The 18,450-nt window shown below is 51.4% G+C and overlaps 1 protein-coding gene across 1 annotated transcript in view; it reads left to right on the top strand.

Annotated features, from left to right (window-relative positions):
* The window catches only part of EFNA2 (ephrin A2), a 276,397-nt gene that overhangs the window by 176,903 nt on the left and 81,044 nt on the right, over window positions 1-18,450 (top strand). The window contains exon 2 of the mRNA XM_069217166.1: window positions 6,727-7,019. Within this exon, the coding sequence (XP_069073267.1) occupies window positions 6,727-7,019 (293 nt within the window). The remainder of the gene's footprint in view (window positions 1-6,726; window positions 7,020-18,450) is intronic.

Raw genomic sequence — 18,450 nt, 5'->3', positions numbered from 1 at the left:
CCCTCCAGGCCTGTCCTTCCTCTGCGCAGCCTGCAGAGGCGCCCCCTCCAGGCCTGTCCTTCCTTCCATGGCACAGCCTGCAGAGGAGCCCCCTCCAGGCCTGTCCTTCCATGGCGCAGCCTGCAGAGGCGCCCCCTCCAGGCCTGTCCTTCCATGGGGCAGCCTGCAGAGGCGCCCCCTCCAGGCTTGTCCTTCCTTCCATGGCGCAGCCTGCAGAGAGCCCCCTCCAGGCCCGTCCTTCCATGGGGCAGCCTGCAGAGGCGCCCCCTCCAGGCCTGTCCTTCCTTCCATGGAGCAGCCTGCAGAGGAGCCCCCTCCAGGCCTGTCCTTCCGTCCATGGAGCAGCCTGCAGAGGAGCCCCCTCCAGGCCTGTCCTTCCATCCATGGCGCAGGCTGCAGAGGCGCCCCCTCCAGGCCTGTCCTTCCATGGCACAGCCTGCAGAGGAGCCCCCTCCAGGCCTGTCCTTCCTTGGGGTAGCCTGCAGAGGCGCCCCCTCCAGGCCTTTCCTTCCTTGGGGTAGCCTGCAGAGGTGCCCCTTCCAGGCCTGTCCTTCCATGGCACAGCCTGCAGAGGTGCCCCTTCCAGGCCTGTCCTTCCATGGGGCAGCCTGCAGAGGCGCCCCCTCCAGGCCTGTCCTTCCTTCCATGGCACAGCCTGCAGAGGCGCCCCCTCCAGGCCTGTCCTTCCTTCCATGGCGCAGCCTGCAGAGGAACCCCCTCCAGGCCTGCCCTTCGATGGGGCAGCCTGCAGAGGAGCCCCCTCCAGGCCTGTCCTTCCTTCCATGGAGCAGCCTGCAGAGGAGCCCCCTCCAGGCCTGTCCTTCCTTCCATGGCACAGCCTGAAGATGCGCCCCCTCCAGGCCTGTCCTTCCTTCCATGGAGCAGCCTGCAGAGGAGCCCCCTCCAGGCCTGTCCTTCCTTCCATGGCGCAGCCTGCAGAGGCGCCCCCTCCAGGCCTGTCCTTCCTTCCATGGCACAGCCTGCAGAGGAGCCCCCTCCAGGCCTGTCCTTCCATGGCACAGCCTGCAGAGGAGCCCCCTCCAGGCCTGTCCTTCTATGGCACAGCCTGCAGAGGCGCCCCCTCCAGGCCTGTCCTTCCATGGCACAGCCTGCAGAGGCGCCCCCTCCAGGCCTGTCCTTCCTTCCATAGCACAGCCTGCAGAGGCGCCCCCTCCAGGCCTGTCCTTCCTTCCATAGCACAGCCGGCAGAGGCGCCCCCTCCAGGCCTGTCCTTCCTTCCATGGCACAGCCAGCAGAGGCGCCCCCTCCAGGCCTGTCCTTCCATGGCGCAGCCTGCACAGACGCTGTTAGAGGACGGTTCTGACCATCATGTCTGCCCTGATTTTTCGATTTTTGACCACCTGGTTTTTGACTGTTTACTGTGAGGAAGCCTCCTATGAGGTGACTCCCGCACAATAAACACATGGTAAAATGGACTGCACGTGTTTACCGCTGGTGTCGCCGTGCTATGGAAAGGCTGCTGGTGCGCAGCCAGGGCAGGAGGCCCCGGGCAGGTTACATGTGATCATGTGTGCGCATGGATGTGCACCCATGTGAGGGCTGTGGGAGGAGGATTCCTAGTGTGCGCAGCCCTAGAACTGCGCTTAGGTGCAGGAGGAACTATGCAGAGTGGGTGGTGACCTGGAGTAGGTCTCATGAGAGGGGTGTATACATGTGAGGGAGAGTCAGTGTGCTTACTGTGTTTTCACTGTAGGGACACCCAGTTCAATGCCAACGTCAGTGTGCTTAAGGTATTTGCATTGGGGGGATACTCCATTGAATGTCAATGGGAAAGGAGGGCCTAGGGTGCAACTCCAGTCCTCTGGGGTTCACCGAGACCAGAGTCACACCAAAGTACACTGTAACCTGTAAGAAAAGAATGATGCAGTAGGTTACAGGAGCATAGTTGTACAACTTATGGGTCATCCAGGGATGTCATATTTCTCTGCCTCAGCTCAGGATTATGGCCAATTACTGCTCTGTCCAGTTGCTGGAGCAGGGCCTTACATCAATCAGCCAGCTGTCATTTCGTGCTGGAGAGGCCCTGCGAGGAATGTCAGGGAGGAGGGGCTGAGACTTTCAGAGCACATGTGGCAACTAACTCCTGGAGGATGCCATCTTGAGCTATCCCAGAAGACTGTGCAAGAAGGAGGGGACGGGGGGCAAGGAAGTGATGTGGCACATCTGGATAGGCCAGTGGTGCAGACCTGCTGGACACTTCTGCCCCCACTTAAAAGGTCCTGCACAGGGGAGAGCTCTCTCTCTTGTCTGTGCTTCACTGCTGGACACTGGCACTGTAGATGGGCGTCATGGATAACTGGAAGGAAGAACCTCCTGACTGCCCTTGGGGCAGGGACTCTGCCACTGAAGGATTCCAGGCCAGCGAGGCGAATGCCAGGGCCAGGCAAGCTAGACCCCTTACCCCCCCAGAGGACTAGTTGGGGGAAGGACTGGGCTAGCACAAGGAGAGCGCGCTGCCCAGAAGGAAAAGAGGGAACCCAGAGGAAAGGTTGGCGCAGGGAGTCAGTGGGACTAGTTCCCCGAGGATCTGGGACCCTACCAGGCCAGGATGCCTAAGGAGAGTGCTCCTGGTGGCAAGGGCTTGTCACCAGGAGCGGAACGACGCAAGAATGATGAAAATCGGCCCTTGGGGGCCCGAGATATCACTTGAAAAAGGATGGCGAACTTTGACCTTTGGGAAAGCAGCTACGAAGCGCATAGATCTCCGCAGCTGCTTGAGACTATGCCCCAGGGTGGGCCAGGGCCTGGGGGCTGCCCCAGGAGGAAGAGGAGCAAAGGGGAGTGTCGTCGCACTCCCCCTCTCAGCAGAGGAAGGGGCCCCGCACCCCCCTACCGCTGTGTGAAGGGACCCCGGACCCCATCCCGGGGCCCCCTGCGGCGAAGACAAGCCGGGGAGTGCCGTTGCGCTCCCCGTGAAGATGGCCAGGAGAGGCCCCCGACCCCATCCCAGGGTCCCGTGAAGAGTCAGGAGTGGGGGTGGCGCTGTCAGCAGAGGAGGGCCTCGGGGAGCGCCGTCGCGCTCCCCACCAAGGCGAGGAGGGGCCCCGGACCCCATCCCGGGGCCCCGAGAAGAAGAGGGCCTTGGGGAGCCCCGGCGCTCCCTGCCACGACGTGGAGGGCCTGCTAGGGGCAGACCCTGATCAGAACCCTCCCCAGCTTCCTCAAGGGGTTCCTATGAATCAGACTGGGAAGCTTCTACTAACCTCTCATTTGATGGGCCAGACTGGTTCTGGTCATCCACCATAAGCATGTTAAACAGAAACTCTTTTGTAGGGTTCTTTCCTATAACTAAACCTCTATCTAAGCAGAGACTCCTTAAGCTCTTGTAGTTCAAAATGTCATAAATAGCATTGACAGTTTTGAGAGTAGAATCTACCACAGACATGATAGTAAAAGGTTTAGAGATAGGGAGAAGAGAGAAAACTTTTTAAAGCACAGAGAAAAAACTTTTTCTAACTTTTAGAAAACTTTTAGAAGTTTTAAGAAACTTTTCAGAACTTCTTAAAAAGTTTTAAGATAGAAAAACAAACTTTTTGGGTTAAGTGTACATACACTGAACTGTTTAGTATATGATTCTCTTATGAAAAGTACAAAATGACAAAGCGGTAAAGCAGTTGCAAGTACTTATCCCACCGCTGCACCACCAATGTAGGAGGCTGGCCTGGCTTATAGTACTTACACCTTGTACTAGGTCCAGTTATCCCTTATTAGTAGAATAGAGGTGTTTCTAGCAGCTTAGACTGATAGAAGGTAGCTACGGCAAAGCAGCTTAGGCTGAACTAGGAGACATGCAAAGCTCCTACTATACCACTTATATCATATGCACAATATCATAAGAAAACACAATACACAGAGTTATTAAAAATAAAGGTACTTTATTTTTATGACAATATGCCACAAGTATCTCAGTGAGTACCCTCAGTAAGAAGGTAAGTAATATACACAAGTTCTATGTACACAAACCACAAGTAGGTAAGTAAGAGTCAGAAAAGTAATGCAAACAGTGTAGAATTACAATAGATTGCAATAGGCAAGCATAGGTATAGGGGCAACACAAACCATATACTCCAAAAGTGGAATGCGGATCACGAATGGACCCCAGACCTATGGGAGCTTGTAGAGGGTCGCTGGGACTGTAAGAAAACAGTCAGGCTGTCCAAGATACCCCACCCCAAGACCCTGAAAAGTAGGAGTAAAGTACACCTACTACCCCAAGAGAGCACAATAGTCCTGATAGAGGGATTCTGCAAGAACAACAAACACCAGCAGTGCACTGACAACGGATTTCTGGATCTGAGGACCTGCAAGGCAAGGGGACCAAGTCCAATAGTCGCGACAGTGTCCAGGGGGGCAGGAGCCCAGGAAACCCCGGATGAAGGTGCAAGGAAGCTGCCTCTGGATGGTAGAAGCTTGGAATTCTTCAAGAAAGAAGAAGACTAGGAACTTCCCCTTTGGAAGGAAGATGTCCCATGTCGCGATGAAGCTTGCAGAGGTGTTCCCATGCAGAAATATTGCAAACAAGCCTTGCTAGCTGCAAGGGTTGCGGTAGAGGTTTTTGGGTGGTGCTGTGGCCCAGGAGGGACCAGGATGTCGCCACTTGGAGGAGGAGACAGAGGGGGCGCTCAGCAACTCAGAGAGCCCTCACAGAAGCAGGCAGCACCCGCAGAAGTACCTGAATAGGCACTTGGAAGATTTGTGAACTGGAGTCCATGCAGAGTTACAAAAGAGGGTCCCAAGATGTCGGAGGCCAACTCAGCAGGTTGAGCACTGCAGGATGGAGTGCTGGGGACCCAGACTAGGCTGTGCACAAAGGAAATCCTGGAAGGGTGCACAGAAGCCGGAGCAGCTGCAAATCACGCAGCACACAAGTTTGCAGTCTAGCGTGGGGAGACAAGGACTTACCTCCACCAAACTTGGACTGAAGGGCCACTGGACTGTGGGAGTCACTTGGGTAGAGTGGCTGTGTTCCAGGGACCACGCTTGTGAGGATGAGAGGGGACCCAGCGGACCAGTGATGCAGTCTTTTGGTGCCTGCGTTTGCAGGGGGAAGATTCTGTCGACCCACAGGAGATTTCTTCTGTGCTTCTGGTGCAGGGTGAAGGCAGGATATTCCCAGAGCATGCACCACCTGGAAACAGTCGAGAAAGCCGGCAGGATGAGCCGCTACAATGTTGCTGGTAGTCGTCTTGCTACTTTGTTGCGGTTTTGCAGGTGACCTGGAGCAGTCAGCGGTCGATCCTTGGTAGAAGTCGAAGAGGGAGATGCAGAGGAACTCTGGTGAGCTCTTGCATTCGTTATCTGAAGAATTCCCCAAAGCAGAGACCCTAAATAGCCAGAAAAGTAGGTTTGGCTAACAAGTTAGGAGGATTGGCTACCAAGAGAGGTAAGAGCCTATCAGAAGGAGCCTCTGACGTCCCCTGCTGGCACTGGCCCCTCAGAGCAGTTCAGTGTGCCCCCAACACCTCTGTTTCCAAGATGGCAGAGGTCTGGGACACACTGGAGGAGCTCTGGGCCCCTCCCCTGGGAGGTACTGGTCAGGGGAGTGGTCACACCCCTTTCCTTTGTCCAGTTTCACACCAGAGCAGGGTTGGGGGATCCCTGAACTGGTGTAGACTGGCTTATGCAGAGATGGGCACCATCTGTGCCCATCAAAGCATTTCCAGAGGCTGGGGGAGGCTACTCCTCCCCAGCCCTTCACACCTATTTCCAAAGGGAGAGGGTGTAACACCCTCTCTCAGAGGAAATCCTTTGTTCTGCCTTCCTGGGCCAGGGCTGCCTGGACCCCAGGAGGGCAGAAACCTGTCTGAGGGGTTGGCAGCAGCAGCTGCAGTGGAAACCCCGGAAAGGCAGTTTGGCAGTACCCGGGTTCTGTGCTAGAGACCCGGGGGATCATGGAACTGTCCCCCCAATACCAGAATGGTATTGGGGTGAAAATTCCATGATGTTAGACATGTTACATGGCCATGTTCGAAGTTACCATTGTGAAGCTAAACATAGTTAGTGACCTATGTATAGTGCACGCGTGTAATGGTGTCCCCGCACTCACAAAGTACGGGGAATTTGCCCTGAACGATGTGGGGGCACCTTGGCTAGTGCCAGGGTGCCCACACACTAAGTAACTTTGCACCCAACCTTCACTAAGTGAAGGTTAGACATATAGGTGACTTATAAGTTACTTATGTGCAGTGTAAACTGGCTGTGAAATAATGTGGATGTTATTTCACGCTGGCTGCAGTGGCAGGCCTGTGTAAGAATTGTCTGAGCTCCCTATTGGTGGCAAAAGAAATGCTGCGGCCCATAGGGATCTCCTGGAACCCCAATACCCTGGGTACCTCAGTACCATATACAAGGGAATTATATGGGTGTACCAGTGTGCCAATGAGAATTGGTAAATTTAGTCACTAGCCTGCAGTGACAAATTTAGAAAGCAGAGAGAGCATAACCACTGAGGTTCTGGTTAGCAGAGCCTCAGTGAGACAGTTAGGCATCACACAGGGAACACATACAGGGCACACTTATGAGCACTGGGGCCCTGGCTAGCAGGATCCCAGTGACACAAGGGCTAAAACACACATACATACAGTGAAATATGGGGGTAACATGCCAGGCAAGATGGTACTTTCCTACACCTAGCACGGGAGCTCCGACTGGTTCTGGCGCCCACCCATCCATGTTCCTTCACTGGCTCTTCTTCTCGCCCTGCAGGTTCCTACACGGAGGGTACACCGTGGAGGTGGGCATCAACGATTACCTGGACATCTACTGCCCCCACTACGAGGGCCCCCCGCCGCCAGACCGCATGGAGCGCTACGTGCTGTACATGGTCAGCCAGGACGGGCACGCCTCGTGCGACCACCGGCACCAGGGCTTCAAGCGCTGGGAGTGCAACCGGCCGGACTCCCCCGCCGGGCCCCTCAAGTTCTCCGAGAAGTTCCAGCTCTTCACCCCCTTCTCCCTCGGCTTCGAGTTCCGGCCAGGACATGAGTATTACTATATCTGTGAGTATCCTCTCACCGTCTCTTCGAGTACCCAAGTATCTGTGAGTACCTCTCCGGTTATCCATTAGTGAGCACTATTCTGTATGTTAATAGCCTGGAACGAGTATTACTACATGAGTATTCAGGCATGAGCATCGCTATACCTGCGAGTACCCTGGATGAGGTAGAACTATGCTGTGAATATTATACAATGAGGACTTCTACATGTGCTGGTACCCTAAAATCAATATGACCATATTTGTGAATACCTTAGATCGAGTATTAATACATCTGTGAGCACACAGACACAGGGGTTAATATACCCGAGTGCTTAGGAGCATGATTGCATTAATAAGTACCCACTCATGAGTACTTATATACTTGGGATCACAGTAGAAAGGGAGCGACTCTACATGTGAGTACCTTATGTGTTGGAATATCTTAGAACAATTACTAGTATTCCTGTGACTGTCAGCATGGAGTATTACTTTAACTGTGATATTCAGACACATGTATTACTATGTCTAAGAGTACCTTAGACTGGATATTACTATGTGTGCGAGTACCCTGGAACACGTATTACTGAATGAATACCCATGTAGGAGTATTTTTATAACTGTGGCCGCACAGGAACAGGTATTACGATCTCCGTGAATGCCAGGGGACATGTATTACATTAGTAAGTACCCAATCATGAGTATTTACGTTTTTAATTGGATTTATATAGTGCTTACTACCCCCGACGAGGTGTTGAAGCGCTCCTCGGTGAGTAGCACTGTACTATGGGCTAGTAGAGGGGAGTATGAGTTAATGTGAGCAGAGGACATGTGAGTGTGTAAGGCTGATTTGACTAGAGTAATGGAGGGATAGAGGAGGGAAGAATCTAAACAGTGTTACTCGAGAGATCATAGTAGTAAGATGAGGTTTGGGATGAGTCGAGGAGAGATACAAAAGGGAGAATTTAGAAAGGGTTGTCTGGGAGATCTGAGCAGTAGACTCAGGTTCGGGGTGAGCCAGGAGGGAGAGGGAAGAGTCTAGGAGGGGTATTTTGGGGATCGCAGTGGTAGAATGAGGTTTGGAATGAGTCAGAGAGTGGAGGTAGAGGACAGATTGAGAGAGGTCTAGGGAGAGACAGAATAGTACTTCAGAGAGTATTTATTTCTCTTCCACAATAGGGCTAAAGTAATATATAGATACATGATTACATAGAAAGGGAATATATGTGAAAGGAATATAATATATTGAGGTTTAATCACAGCAATCAGTTCACACAGTCAGTCCTCTATGAGGCCATGTAAAGGAGGTGCCAGGACGCTGCGCATGGCCATACTCCCTCTTGTTGATGGTGCTCGCCCCAATGACCCAGCAGATATCTTCAGTCATCCTTGAGTACTCACCAAGCAGACACCTTCAGTCACCCTTGAGCACTCACCATCCTTGAGTACTCACCGAGCAGACATCTTCAAACATCCTTGAGTACTCACCATCCTTGAGTACTTCGCAAACAGACATCGTCAGTCATCCTTGAGCACTCACCAAACAGACATCTTCAGCCATCCTTAAGCACACCACAAGCAGACACCTTCAGTCATCCTTGAGTACTCATCCTTGAGTACTCACCAAGCAGACATCCTTGAGCACTCACCAAGCAAACACCTTCACTAATCCTTGAGCACTCACCAAGCAAACATCTTCATCTTCAGTCATCCTTGAGCACTTACCAAGCAGACATCTTCAGTCATCCTTGAGCACTCACCAAGTAGACACCTTCAGTCGACCTTGAGCACTCACCAAGCAAATATCTTCAGTCATCCTTGAGCACTCACCAAGCAAACACCTTCAGTTATCCTTGAGTACTCACCAAGCAGACACCTTCAGTCATCCTTGAGCACTCACCAAGCAGACATCTTCAGTCATCCTTGTGTAGTCACCAAGCAAACACCTTTGGTCATCCTTGAGCACTCACGAAGCAAACATCTTCATCTCAGTCATCCTTGAGCACTCACCAAGCAGACACCTTCAGTCATCCTTGAGCACTCACCAAGCAGACACCTTCAGTTATCCTTGAGTACTCACCAAGCAAACATCTTCATCTTCCGTCATCCTTGAGCACTCACCAAGCAGACATCTTCAGTCATCCTTGAGCAGTCACCAAGCAGACATCTTCAGTCATCCTTGATCACTCACCAAGCAGGCACCTTCAGTCATCCTTGAGCACTCACCAAGCAGACACTGTCGGTCATCCTTGAGCACTCACCCACAGCAAGGAAAAGCACCAAAGGCCGAAGACTCATCTGGAAAGGATGAATGTACCTGGACATGCCATGTCATTGAAAAACCCCTCAAGTTAAGAAAAGAATGAGAGTGTCAATGACTGTTTGCAGTAGGACAACCTGTTTCTGCGGCTTTCAAGGGCTGCGTAGGGAAGCGGGTTGGCTGAACCATTCCCTAAGCCTGGCCCTCAGGCCCTGTGGTGGCTGCCTGTACCTCGATCGCCCGGGCTCCCATAGCCTGCTCGGACCTGAGCCATCCTCCCCTCTCTATCCACTTCCATGAGGAGACTTAGGCAGGACATTCTGCTGCAGGAATTCGTGGCCCAACTGAATGGACTGTTGGCGCAGGACAGCAGAGCAATCACCTGGTTGCACTGCCCTGCGCAGGAGGAAAGGGCAGGAATGCGCCACATCTATGCAATACCGTGCACACTGTCTCTTCCCAGTGCCCTGGCACTGTTTCGGCAGCCTTGCACCACGGCGCAGGAAGGGGCTCCCTCCTGCACAAAACCGATCCTGGGAGGCGTATTACTCCTCTGTGTGAGCTGCAGAATGCCTGTAGAAAGAGGAAACAAGAATGAGAAATACGCTTCCCCTCGGGAGGAGTAAGGTTTGAGTGCTGCCTCAGGTCCAAAAGTCCTTTAAAGTCTGGGAACGTGTCAAAACCCACGGGCGTTGCATGGGAAAACCCACCGAAAGGGCCATGGATCGCCTCCCTGGTGCAGAGTAAGGCAACGCAGAGACATGCGCTGCTTTGCTTTACTCCATATCTACGAGGCTATGCAAAGTCACGCAGAGGGGGTCTGTGCGGCCTCATAGATGTGGCTGAAATGTCTGCGCTGCAGGCGCATCACTATAAGTGACGCAACGCCGGCGCAATCCTCTGATGAGTATGAGCCCTGGTGTGTGGCCACTCTGGTAGATTGTAACTACGGTGATTGACATTGAGAACTCTCAGGAAACTTTGGATGACCAAAGTGAATGGAAGGCTCCTCGCTGCATCAGACTCTGCCGACTGCGTTAAACCTTCACTCACATCTTGTGCAGTGCGCGCCGGCAGGAGTCGCGAGACGCTGCCAAGTCTCGTCAGGAGGGTTAATATAATTGTAATCGGACAGTTAATACAAGTCTGCAGGTCCTGGATATTCCGAATGGAACTGGGACCTGCTTTCTCATTGCTGCTGATAAAGCAAGAAGAAGACACCAGCAGCACTTCTCACCACTGCTGCTAGAGGCTCATGAGGACACCGTCCAAGCAGAACTGTTGCATTTTCTGAAGTCCAGTCAGGCACTTTCAGCAGAGCTGCCATTCACTGAATGGGACAGATCTGTCTCTTCCCAACAAGAGTGGCCTGTGTCAATGGGACAGCAGGGCTCCCTACATTTGGCGTGGCATTACTCAGCCATCACCACTGTATATTCACTGAAAAACCACACTCTGGTTGAAATGTGGACAACCCACTCCGATTCTCCAGTCACAGCATGCTATGCACACAACAACTGGAGTTCCCTGCTCTGTGTAACTCTTCTAGACTGACTATTCTTACAGTGTCACTTCTATATGGGTCATTTATGCGTGGCTGGCAGGTGACTTCATCCTTGGTGTGCGCTGTGACTTGTGAATTTCAGCGGTTTTGCGCCCTTCAGCCAGAACCATGTCCTCACTGACAGAAAGCTACTTGGAGGCTCTGCCACTGAAACAGGGCTCTGACCACAGCAGGACCCAGGCAGCTCACTCGTCAGCATTGTCTTTGCCCTTTTCCAGCCGCGCACTGTGCCTGGCCTTTCCCTGGCATATTATAAACGTCCTCTCATTTTCTTTTTTTATTGCTGGTTCTGAAAAGGATCTTTATTGGGGGGAGGGGTTCATTCATTTCTTTTTTTTTAAACATGTAGTCGCAATCGGCTACTTTGGGGGGATCAACTTTTGTTTTTTATCTATGTAGGAAGCTGGCTCTGTATATACTATGTCAAGGTGAGAATAGCATGCACAGAGTCCAAGGGTTCCCCTTAGAGGTAAGATAGTGGCAAAAAGAGATAATTCTAATGCTCTATTTTGTGGTAGTGTGGCCGAGCAGTAGGATTATCAGAGGGTAGTGTTAAGCATTTGTTGTACACACACAGGCAATACATGAGGAACACACACTCAAAGACTTACTCCAGGCCAATAGGTTTTATATAGAAAAATATTATTTTCTTAATTTATTTTAGAATCACAAGATTCAGAATTCAAGTAAGTACATAAATTGTAACGTATTTCACACAGGTAAGTATGGAACTTTGAATTAAAACAGTAATCTACAGTTTTGGCAAAAATTTCAATAAGCTATTTTAAAAGTGGACACTGCAAAAATCAACAGTTCCTGGGGGAGGTAAGTATTGGTTAATTTCTCAGGTAAGTAAAGCACTTACAAGTTAATTCTCCTGGGCATAGGCAGCCCACCGTTGGGGGTTCAAGTCAACCCCACACACCCAGCACCAGCAACACAGCGCCGGTCAGGTGCAGAGGTCAAAGGAGGGCCCAAATAACATAGGCGCCTATGGAGAACGGGGGTGCTCCGTTCCCAGTCTGCTGGCAGGTAAGTACCTGCGTCCTCGGGGAGCAGACCATGGGGGTTTTGTAGAGCACTCGGGGGGGGTCCCAAACAGGCACACAAAATACACCCTCAGCGGCACAGGGGCGGCCGGGTGCAGTGTGTGAACAAGGCGTCATATTTTGTATTGAAATCAATGGATGGACCTGGGGGTCACTCTGACTATGCAGGTAGGGCACAGGGGGGCTTCTCGGGCCAGCTACTGACTGGGATAGGATGAGGGACGTCTGCTGGTCACGCCTGCACTGGTGGTTGGTTCTTCTCGGTACTGTGGGCTGCGGGTGCAGTGCTTTGTCCAGGCGTCGGGTTCCTTTGTTACCGTGCAGTCGCAGTCAGGGGGAGCCTCTGGATCCTCTCTGCAGGCGTTGCTGTGGGGGTGCAGGGAGGTCGACTCAGAGTGTCCATGTCGTTGGAGTCGCCTGGGGGTCCTCCCAGCAGTGTTGGTTTCTCTGGACACAAGCCGGGGGCGTTGGGTGCAGAGTGTGAAGACTCACGCTTCCGGAGTGAGGCTGAAGTCTTTTTTAAAGATGGTTTCTTGGTTGTAGATTTGGACAGAGCCGCTGTCCACTGGACTTTCTTGGTCCTTTAGGTGCAGGGCAGTCCTCTGAGTCCTCAGAAGTTGCTGTTCCCGCTGGATGCGCCGCTGTGCAGGTTCTTTGAGTCTGGAGACAGGCCGGTAGGGCTGGGGCCAAGTCCGTTGCTGTCTCCGTCATCTCTGTGGGGCTTTCAGGTCAGCAGTCCTTCTTCTTTCTTCAGGTTCAGGAATCTGATTTCCAGGGTTCAAGGTCGCCCCTTAATACTAAATTTAGGGGTGTGTTTAGGTCTGGGGGGCAGTAGCCAACGGCTACTGTCCTGGAGGGTCGCTACACCCTATTTGTGCCTACTCCCTGTGGGGAGGGGGGCACTTCCCTAATACTATTAGGGGAATCCTCCAAAACAAGATGAAGGATTTCTCAATGCAGGGGTCACCTCAGCTCAGGAAACCTTAGGGGCTGGCCTGACTGGTGGGTGACTCCTCCTTGTTTTTCTCATTACCTCTTCCTGCCTTGCCGCCAAAAGTGGGGGCTGTGTCTGGAGGGCGGGCATCTCCACTAGCTGGGATGCCCTGGGGGGGCTGTAACACCAGGCTTGAGCATTTAATGCTCACTGCCAGGTGTTACAGTTCCTGCAGGGGGAGGTGAGAACCACCTCCACCCAGTACAGGCTTTGTTCCTGGCCACAGAGTGACAAAGGCACTCACCCCATGTAGCCAAAAACCCGTCTGGATGTGGCAGTCAGGCAGCAACTGGTCAGCCTAACACTAGCATTTGGACTGGTATACAGGGGGCATCTCTAAGATGCCCTCCGTGTGCATTTTTCAATAAATTCCACACTGGCATCAGTGTGGATTTATTGTGCTGAGAAGTTTGATACCAACCTTCCCAGAATTCAGTGTAGCCATTATGGAACTGTGGAGTTCGTGTTTGACCAACTCCCAGACAATATACTCTTTATGGCTACCCTGCACTTACAATGTCTAAAATTTGGCTTAGACACTGTAGGGGCATAGTGCTCATGCAAACTATGCCTTCACCTGTGGTATAGTGCACCCTGCCTTAGGGCTGTAAGGCCTGCTAGAGGGGTGACTTACCTATGGCACAGGCAGTGGGTTGTGGGCCTGGCACTCTGAGGGGAGTGCCTTGTCGACTTAGTCATTTTCTCCCCACCAGCACACACAAGCTGTGAGACAGTGTGCATGTGCTGGGTGAGGGGTCCCCAGGGTGGCATAAGACATGCTGCAGCCCCTAGAGACCTTCCCTGGCATCAGGGCCATTGGTACCAGGGCTACCACTTACAAGGGACTTATCTGTGTGCCAGGGCTATGCCAATTGTGGTGACAAAGGTACAGTTTAGGGAAAGAACACTAGTGCTGGGGCCTGGTTATCAGGGTCCCAGCACACTTTCAATCATAACTAGCATCAACAAAAGGCAAAACGTTAGGGGGTAACCACGCCGTGAGAGGCATTTTCCTACACAATACCCTCCCCCCCACCAAACGAAAGAGGATGAGACTAACCTTTCCTAAGAGATTCTTCATTTTCCAAGTGGAAGAACCTGGAAAGGCCATCTACATTGGCATGGGCAGTCCCATGTCTGTGTTCCACTACAAAGTCCATTCCCTGTAGGAATATGGACCACCTCAACAGTTTAGGGTTCTCTCCTTTCATGTGCATTAGCCACCTGAGAGGTCGGTGGTCAGTTTGAACTGTGAAGTGAGTACCAAAGAGGTATGGTCTCAACTTCTTCAGGGACCAAACCTCAGCAAAGGCCTCCCTCTCAATGGCACTCCAACGCTGCTCCCTGGGAAGTAACCTCCTGCTAATAAAAGCAACAGGCTGGTCAAGGCCATCATCATTGCTTTGGGATAGAACTGCTCCTATCCCATGCTCAGAGGCATCAGTCTGCACAATTAACTTCTTTGAATAATCTGGAGCTTTCAAAACTGGTGCTGAGCACATAGCTTCTTTCAGGGTGTCAAAGGCCTTTTGACAATCCAAGGTCCAGTTAACCTTTCTGGGCATTTTCTTGGAGGTAAGTTCTGTGGGGGGTGTCACTATGGATCCATATCCCTTCACAAACCTCCTATAGTATCCAGTCAAGCCAAGGAATGCCCTGACTTGAGTCTGGGTTTGTGGAGCTTCCCAGTCCAGAATAGTCTGGATCTTGGGTTGGAGTGGCTGAACTTGGCCTCCACCTACAAGGTGACCCATGTAAACCACAGTTCCCTGCCCTATCTGACATTTAGATGCCTTGATAGAGAGGCCTGCTGCTTGCAAGGCCTGCAAAACCTTCTTCAGGTGGACCAGGTGATCCTGCCAGTTGGAGCTAAAGACAGCAATATCGTCTAGATAAGCTGCACTAAAGGACTCCAAGCAAGCAAGGACTTGATTCACCAACCTCTGGAAGGTGGCAGGGGCATTCTTTAAGCTAAAGGGCATAACAGTAAACTGATAATGCACATCCGGTGTAGAGAATGCTGTCTTTTCTTTTGCTCCAGTTGCAATTTTGATTTGCCAGTACCCTGCTGTCAAGTCAAAAGTACTTAAGGATTTGGCTGCACCTAATTTGTCAATTAATTCATCTGCCCTTGGTATGGGGTGAGCATCTGTCTTGGTGACAGAATTAAGTCCTCTGTAGTCCACACAAAACCTCATCTCTCTCTTTCCATCCTTGGTGTGAGGTTTGGGGACCAAGACCGCTGGGCTAGCCCAGGGGCTGTCAGAGTGCTCAATGACTCCCAATTCCAGCATCTTGTGGACTTCCACTTTGATGCTTTCCTTAACTTGGTCAGACTGTCTGAAAAAATTGTTTTTGACAGTCATGCTGTCACCTTTGTCCACATCATGGGTACACAGGTGTGTCTGACCAGGGGTCAAGGAAAGGAGCTCAGCAAACTGCTGGAGGACTTGCCTGCAGTCAGCCTGTTGTTGGCCAGAGAGGGTGTCTGAATAGATCACTCCATCTACTGAGCCATCTTTAGGGTCTGTGGAGAGGAGATCAGGGAGAGGTTCACTCTCAGCTTCCTGGTCCTCATCTGTAACCATCAGCATGGTTACATCTGTCCTATCTTTAAAGAGCTTAAGGCGGTTACCATGAATCACCCTCTTGGGTGTCCTGCTAGTGCCCAGGTCCACTAAGTAAGTGCCCTGGCTCTTTTTCTCTAGCACTGGGTAAGGGCCAATCTGTAGGAGGCTGGCCTGGTTTGTAGTGGGTACCTTGGGTACTTACACCTTATACCAGGTCCAGTTATCCCTTATAAGTGAAATGTAGTAGTGTTCTATTAGCTTAGGCTGATAGAGGTAGTTATAGCAGAGCAGCTTAGGCTGAACTAGGGGACATGCAAAGCTCCTGCAATACCACTTATAGTTACACAGTACTTATACACAAGTAAAGACAATACTCAGTGTTACCAAAAATAAAGGTATTTATTTGGGTGACACAGTACAAAAAATATCTTAGAGACAATACTCATTCTGGAGGTAAGTATTATACACAATATATACACTAGACGCTAAAATTAGACAAGTAAATAGTCCTAGAACAATGCAAACAATAGGAAATGCTATAGAATGCAATGGGAGAAAATAGGTCTAGGGGCAACACAAACCATATACTAAGAAATTGGAATGCGAATCACAAATTCCCCCCTAGACAAGTATGATGTGTGCAGAATCGCTGGAAGAGTAAGAATACAGTAAAGGTAAGTAAATTACCCCACCCCAGAGCCCAGAAAACCAGGAGAAAAGTACTGCAAGTTTCCTTAGGACACACTACACCTCGTGATTGGGATTTTGCAGCAGCCAACCAAGTCTGCAAAAAACAACTGCTGGATTCCTGGATCTGAAGACCTACAAAGGAAGGGGACCAAGTTCAGAAGTTGAAAGAATTTCCAGGAAGGACAGGAGCCCCTACCAATCCAGAAGAGGGTGCAAAAGAAGAGTCCACATTTAGTTGAAGACTGCAGAAATGCACCCTAGGAAGATGCCAGCGGGTTCCTGCATGATGCAAAGGATGTCCCACGAAGTGAAGATCGTTACAGATGTGATTTCGTGTTGGAAGTCGCCAACAAGCCTTGGCTACGACAAAAGTGCATTTTGCGTCAAAATGGTGCTGGATGGACCCAGGAGGGACCTGGGGGCCTCAACGCTATGTGAGGAGGAAGAGGGGGCTGCCAGCACTCAAGAGAGCCCTCAGAATGCCAGCCAGAACCCCGGAGGTCCCAGGACACAGGGACAAAGAAGGTGTAAAGCGCGGTTGCTGCAGCACAGCAAAGGAAGGTCCCACACCGCAGGAGAACAACTCAGCGAGTTGAGCATTGCAGGATGGAGGGCTGGCGACCTGGGCCAGGCTGTGCATGAATAAATTTTGCAAAGAGTGCACAGAGGCCTCAAGAGGTGAAGAACACGCAGTACACAGGGGTATCACCGCTCTCAGGCAAGGTTTTACCTCCTCCAAATTGCGTCAGCAGGACCTCAGGACAGTCTATGTTGACGTTGTCTACTCTCTGTGTCCTTAGGAGCACGCTTGTCACTGTGAGAAGAGTCTAAGGGTACCCTCGTCGTCTTGGAAGGTGCCTGTTGGAGTAAGGGAGTGACGCCTTCACCCCACAGGAGATTTCTTTGGTTCTTCTGGTGCAGGACGAAGACAGGGAGTCCTCATAGCGTGCACACCATGGAAACTGTTGCAGTTGCTGACTTGGAGCTGAAGTTGCTGAAGAAAAGTATCTAATGTGGATACTTTGTTGCAGTTACAGCATTTCTTGGAGCAGGCGGCGGTTGATCCGAGGTCAGAGAATGCTAAAGTTGTTGCAGAGGATTCCTGAAGGAAACTTGCAAGCAGAATCTGAAGAGAACCCACAGGAGAGACCCTAAATAGCCCTGAGAGGAGGATTGGCTACCTTAGCAGCAAAGGACCTATCAGGAGGGGTCTCTGACGTCACCTGCTGGCACTGGCCACTCTGAGCCCTCCAGTGTGCCCCCACACCTTGCAAAGCAAGATGGCTGAAGTCTGGGACACACTGGAGGAGCTCTGGGCACCACCCCTAGGGTGGTGATGGACAGGGGAGTGGTCACTCCCCTTTCCTTTGTTCAGTTTCGCGCCCGAGCAGGGGACAAGGGGTCCCTGAACCGGTGTAGACTGGCTTATGCAAGGAGGCCACCAGCTGTGCCCTTCAAAGGATTTCCAGAGGCTGGGGAAAGCTACTCCTCCCCAGCCTGTAACACCTATTTCCAAAGGGAGAGGGTGTAATACCCAGCTCTCAGAGGAAATGCTTTGTTCTGCCTTCCTGGGACTGGGCTGCCCAGACCCCAGGAGGGCAGAACCCTGTCTGAGATGGCAGCAGGTGTAGCTGCAGTGCAAGCCTCAGAGAGCTGGTTTGGCAGTACTGGGGGTCCATAGTGGAGCCCCCAGGACGCATGGAATTGATTCCCTAATACCAGATATGGAATGGAGGGACAATTCCATGATCTTAGACATGTTACATGGCCATATTCAGAGTTACCATTATGAAGATATATATAGGTATTGACCTATATGTAGGGCTTGCATGTAATGGTGTCCCCGCACTCACAAAGTCTGGGGAAATGGCCCTGAACTATGTGGGGGCACCTTTGCTAGTGCAAGGGTGCTCTCACACTTAGTAACTTTGCACCTAACCTTCAGCAAGTGAAGGTTAGACATATAGGTGACTTATACGTTACTTAAGTGCAGTGAAAATGGCTGTGAAATAACGTGTGCATTATTTCATGCAGGCTGCAATGGCAGGCCTGTGCAAGGGTTTGTCTGAGCTCCCTTTGGGTGGCAAAAGAAATGCTGCAGTCCATATGTATCTCCTGGAACCCCAATGCCCTGGGTACCTAGGTACCATATACTAGGGACTTATAAGGGGGGTCCAGTGTGCCAATTGGAATTGGTAAATGAAGTCACTAGCCTACAGTGACAAATGTAAAAGCAGAGAGAGCATAAACACTGAGGTTCTAGTTAACAAAGCCTCAGTGACACAGTCAAGCACTACTGACACCACATATATTAGGCCACAAAGTATGA

The sequence above is a fragment of the Pleurodeles waltl genome, chromosome 12 (genome assembly GCF_031143425.1).
Source record: "Pleurodeles waltl isolate 20211129_DDA chromosome 12, aPleWal1.hap1.20221129, whole genome shotgun sequence".
NCBI classification, from domain to species: domain Eukaryota; kingdom Metazoa; phylum Chordata; class Amphibia; order Caudata; family Salamandridae; genus Pleurodeles; species Pleurodeles waltl.
The sequence above is the reverse complement of the archived record's forward strand: the minus strand, read 5'-3'. Positions and strand labels throughout refer to the sequence as shown.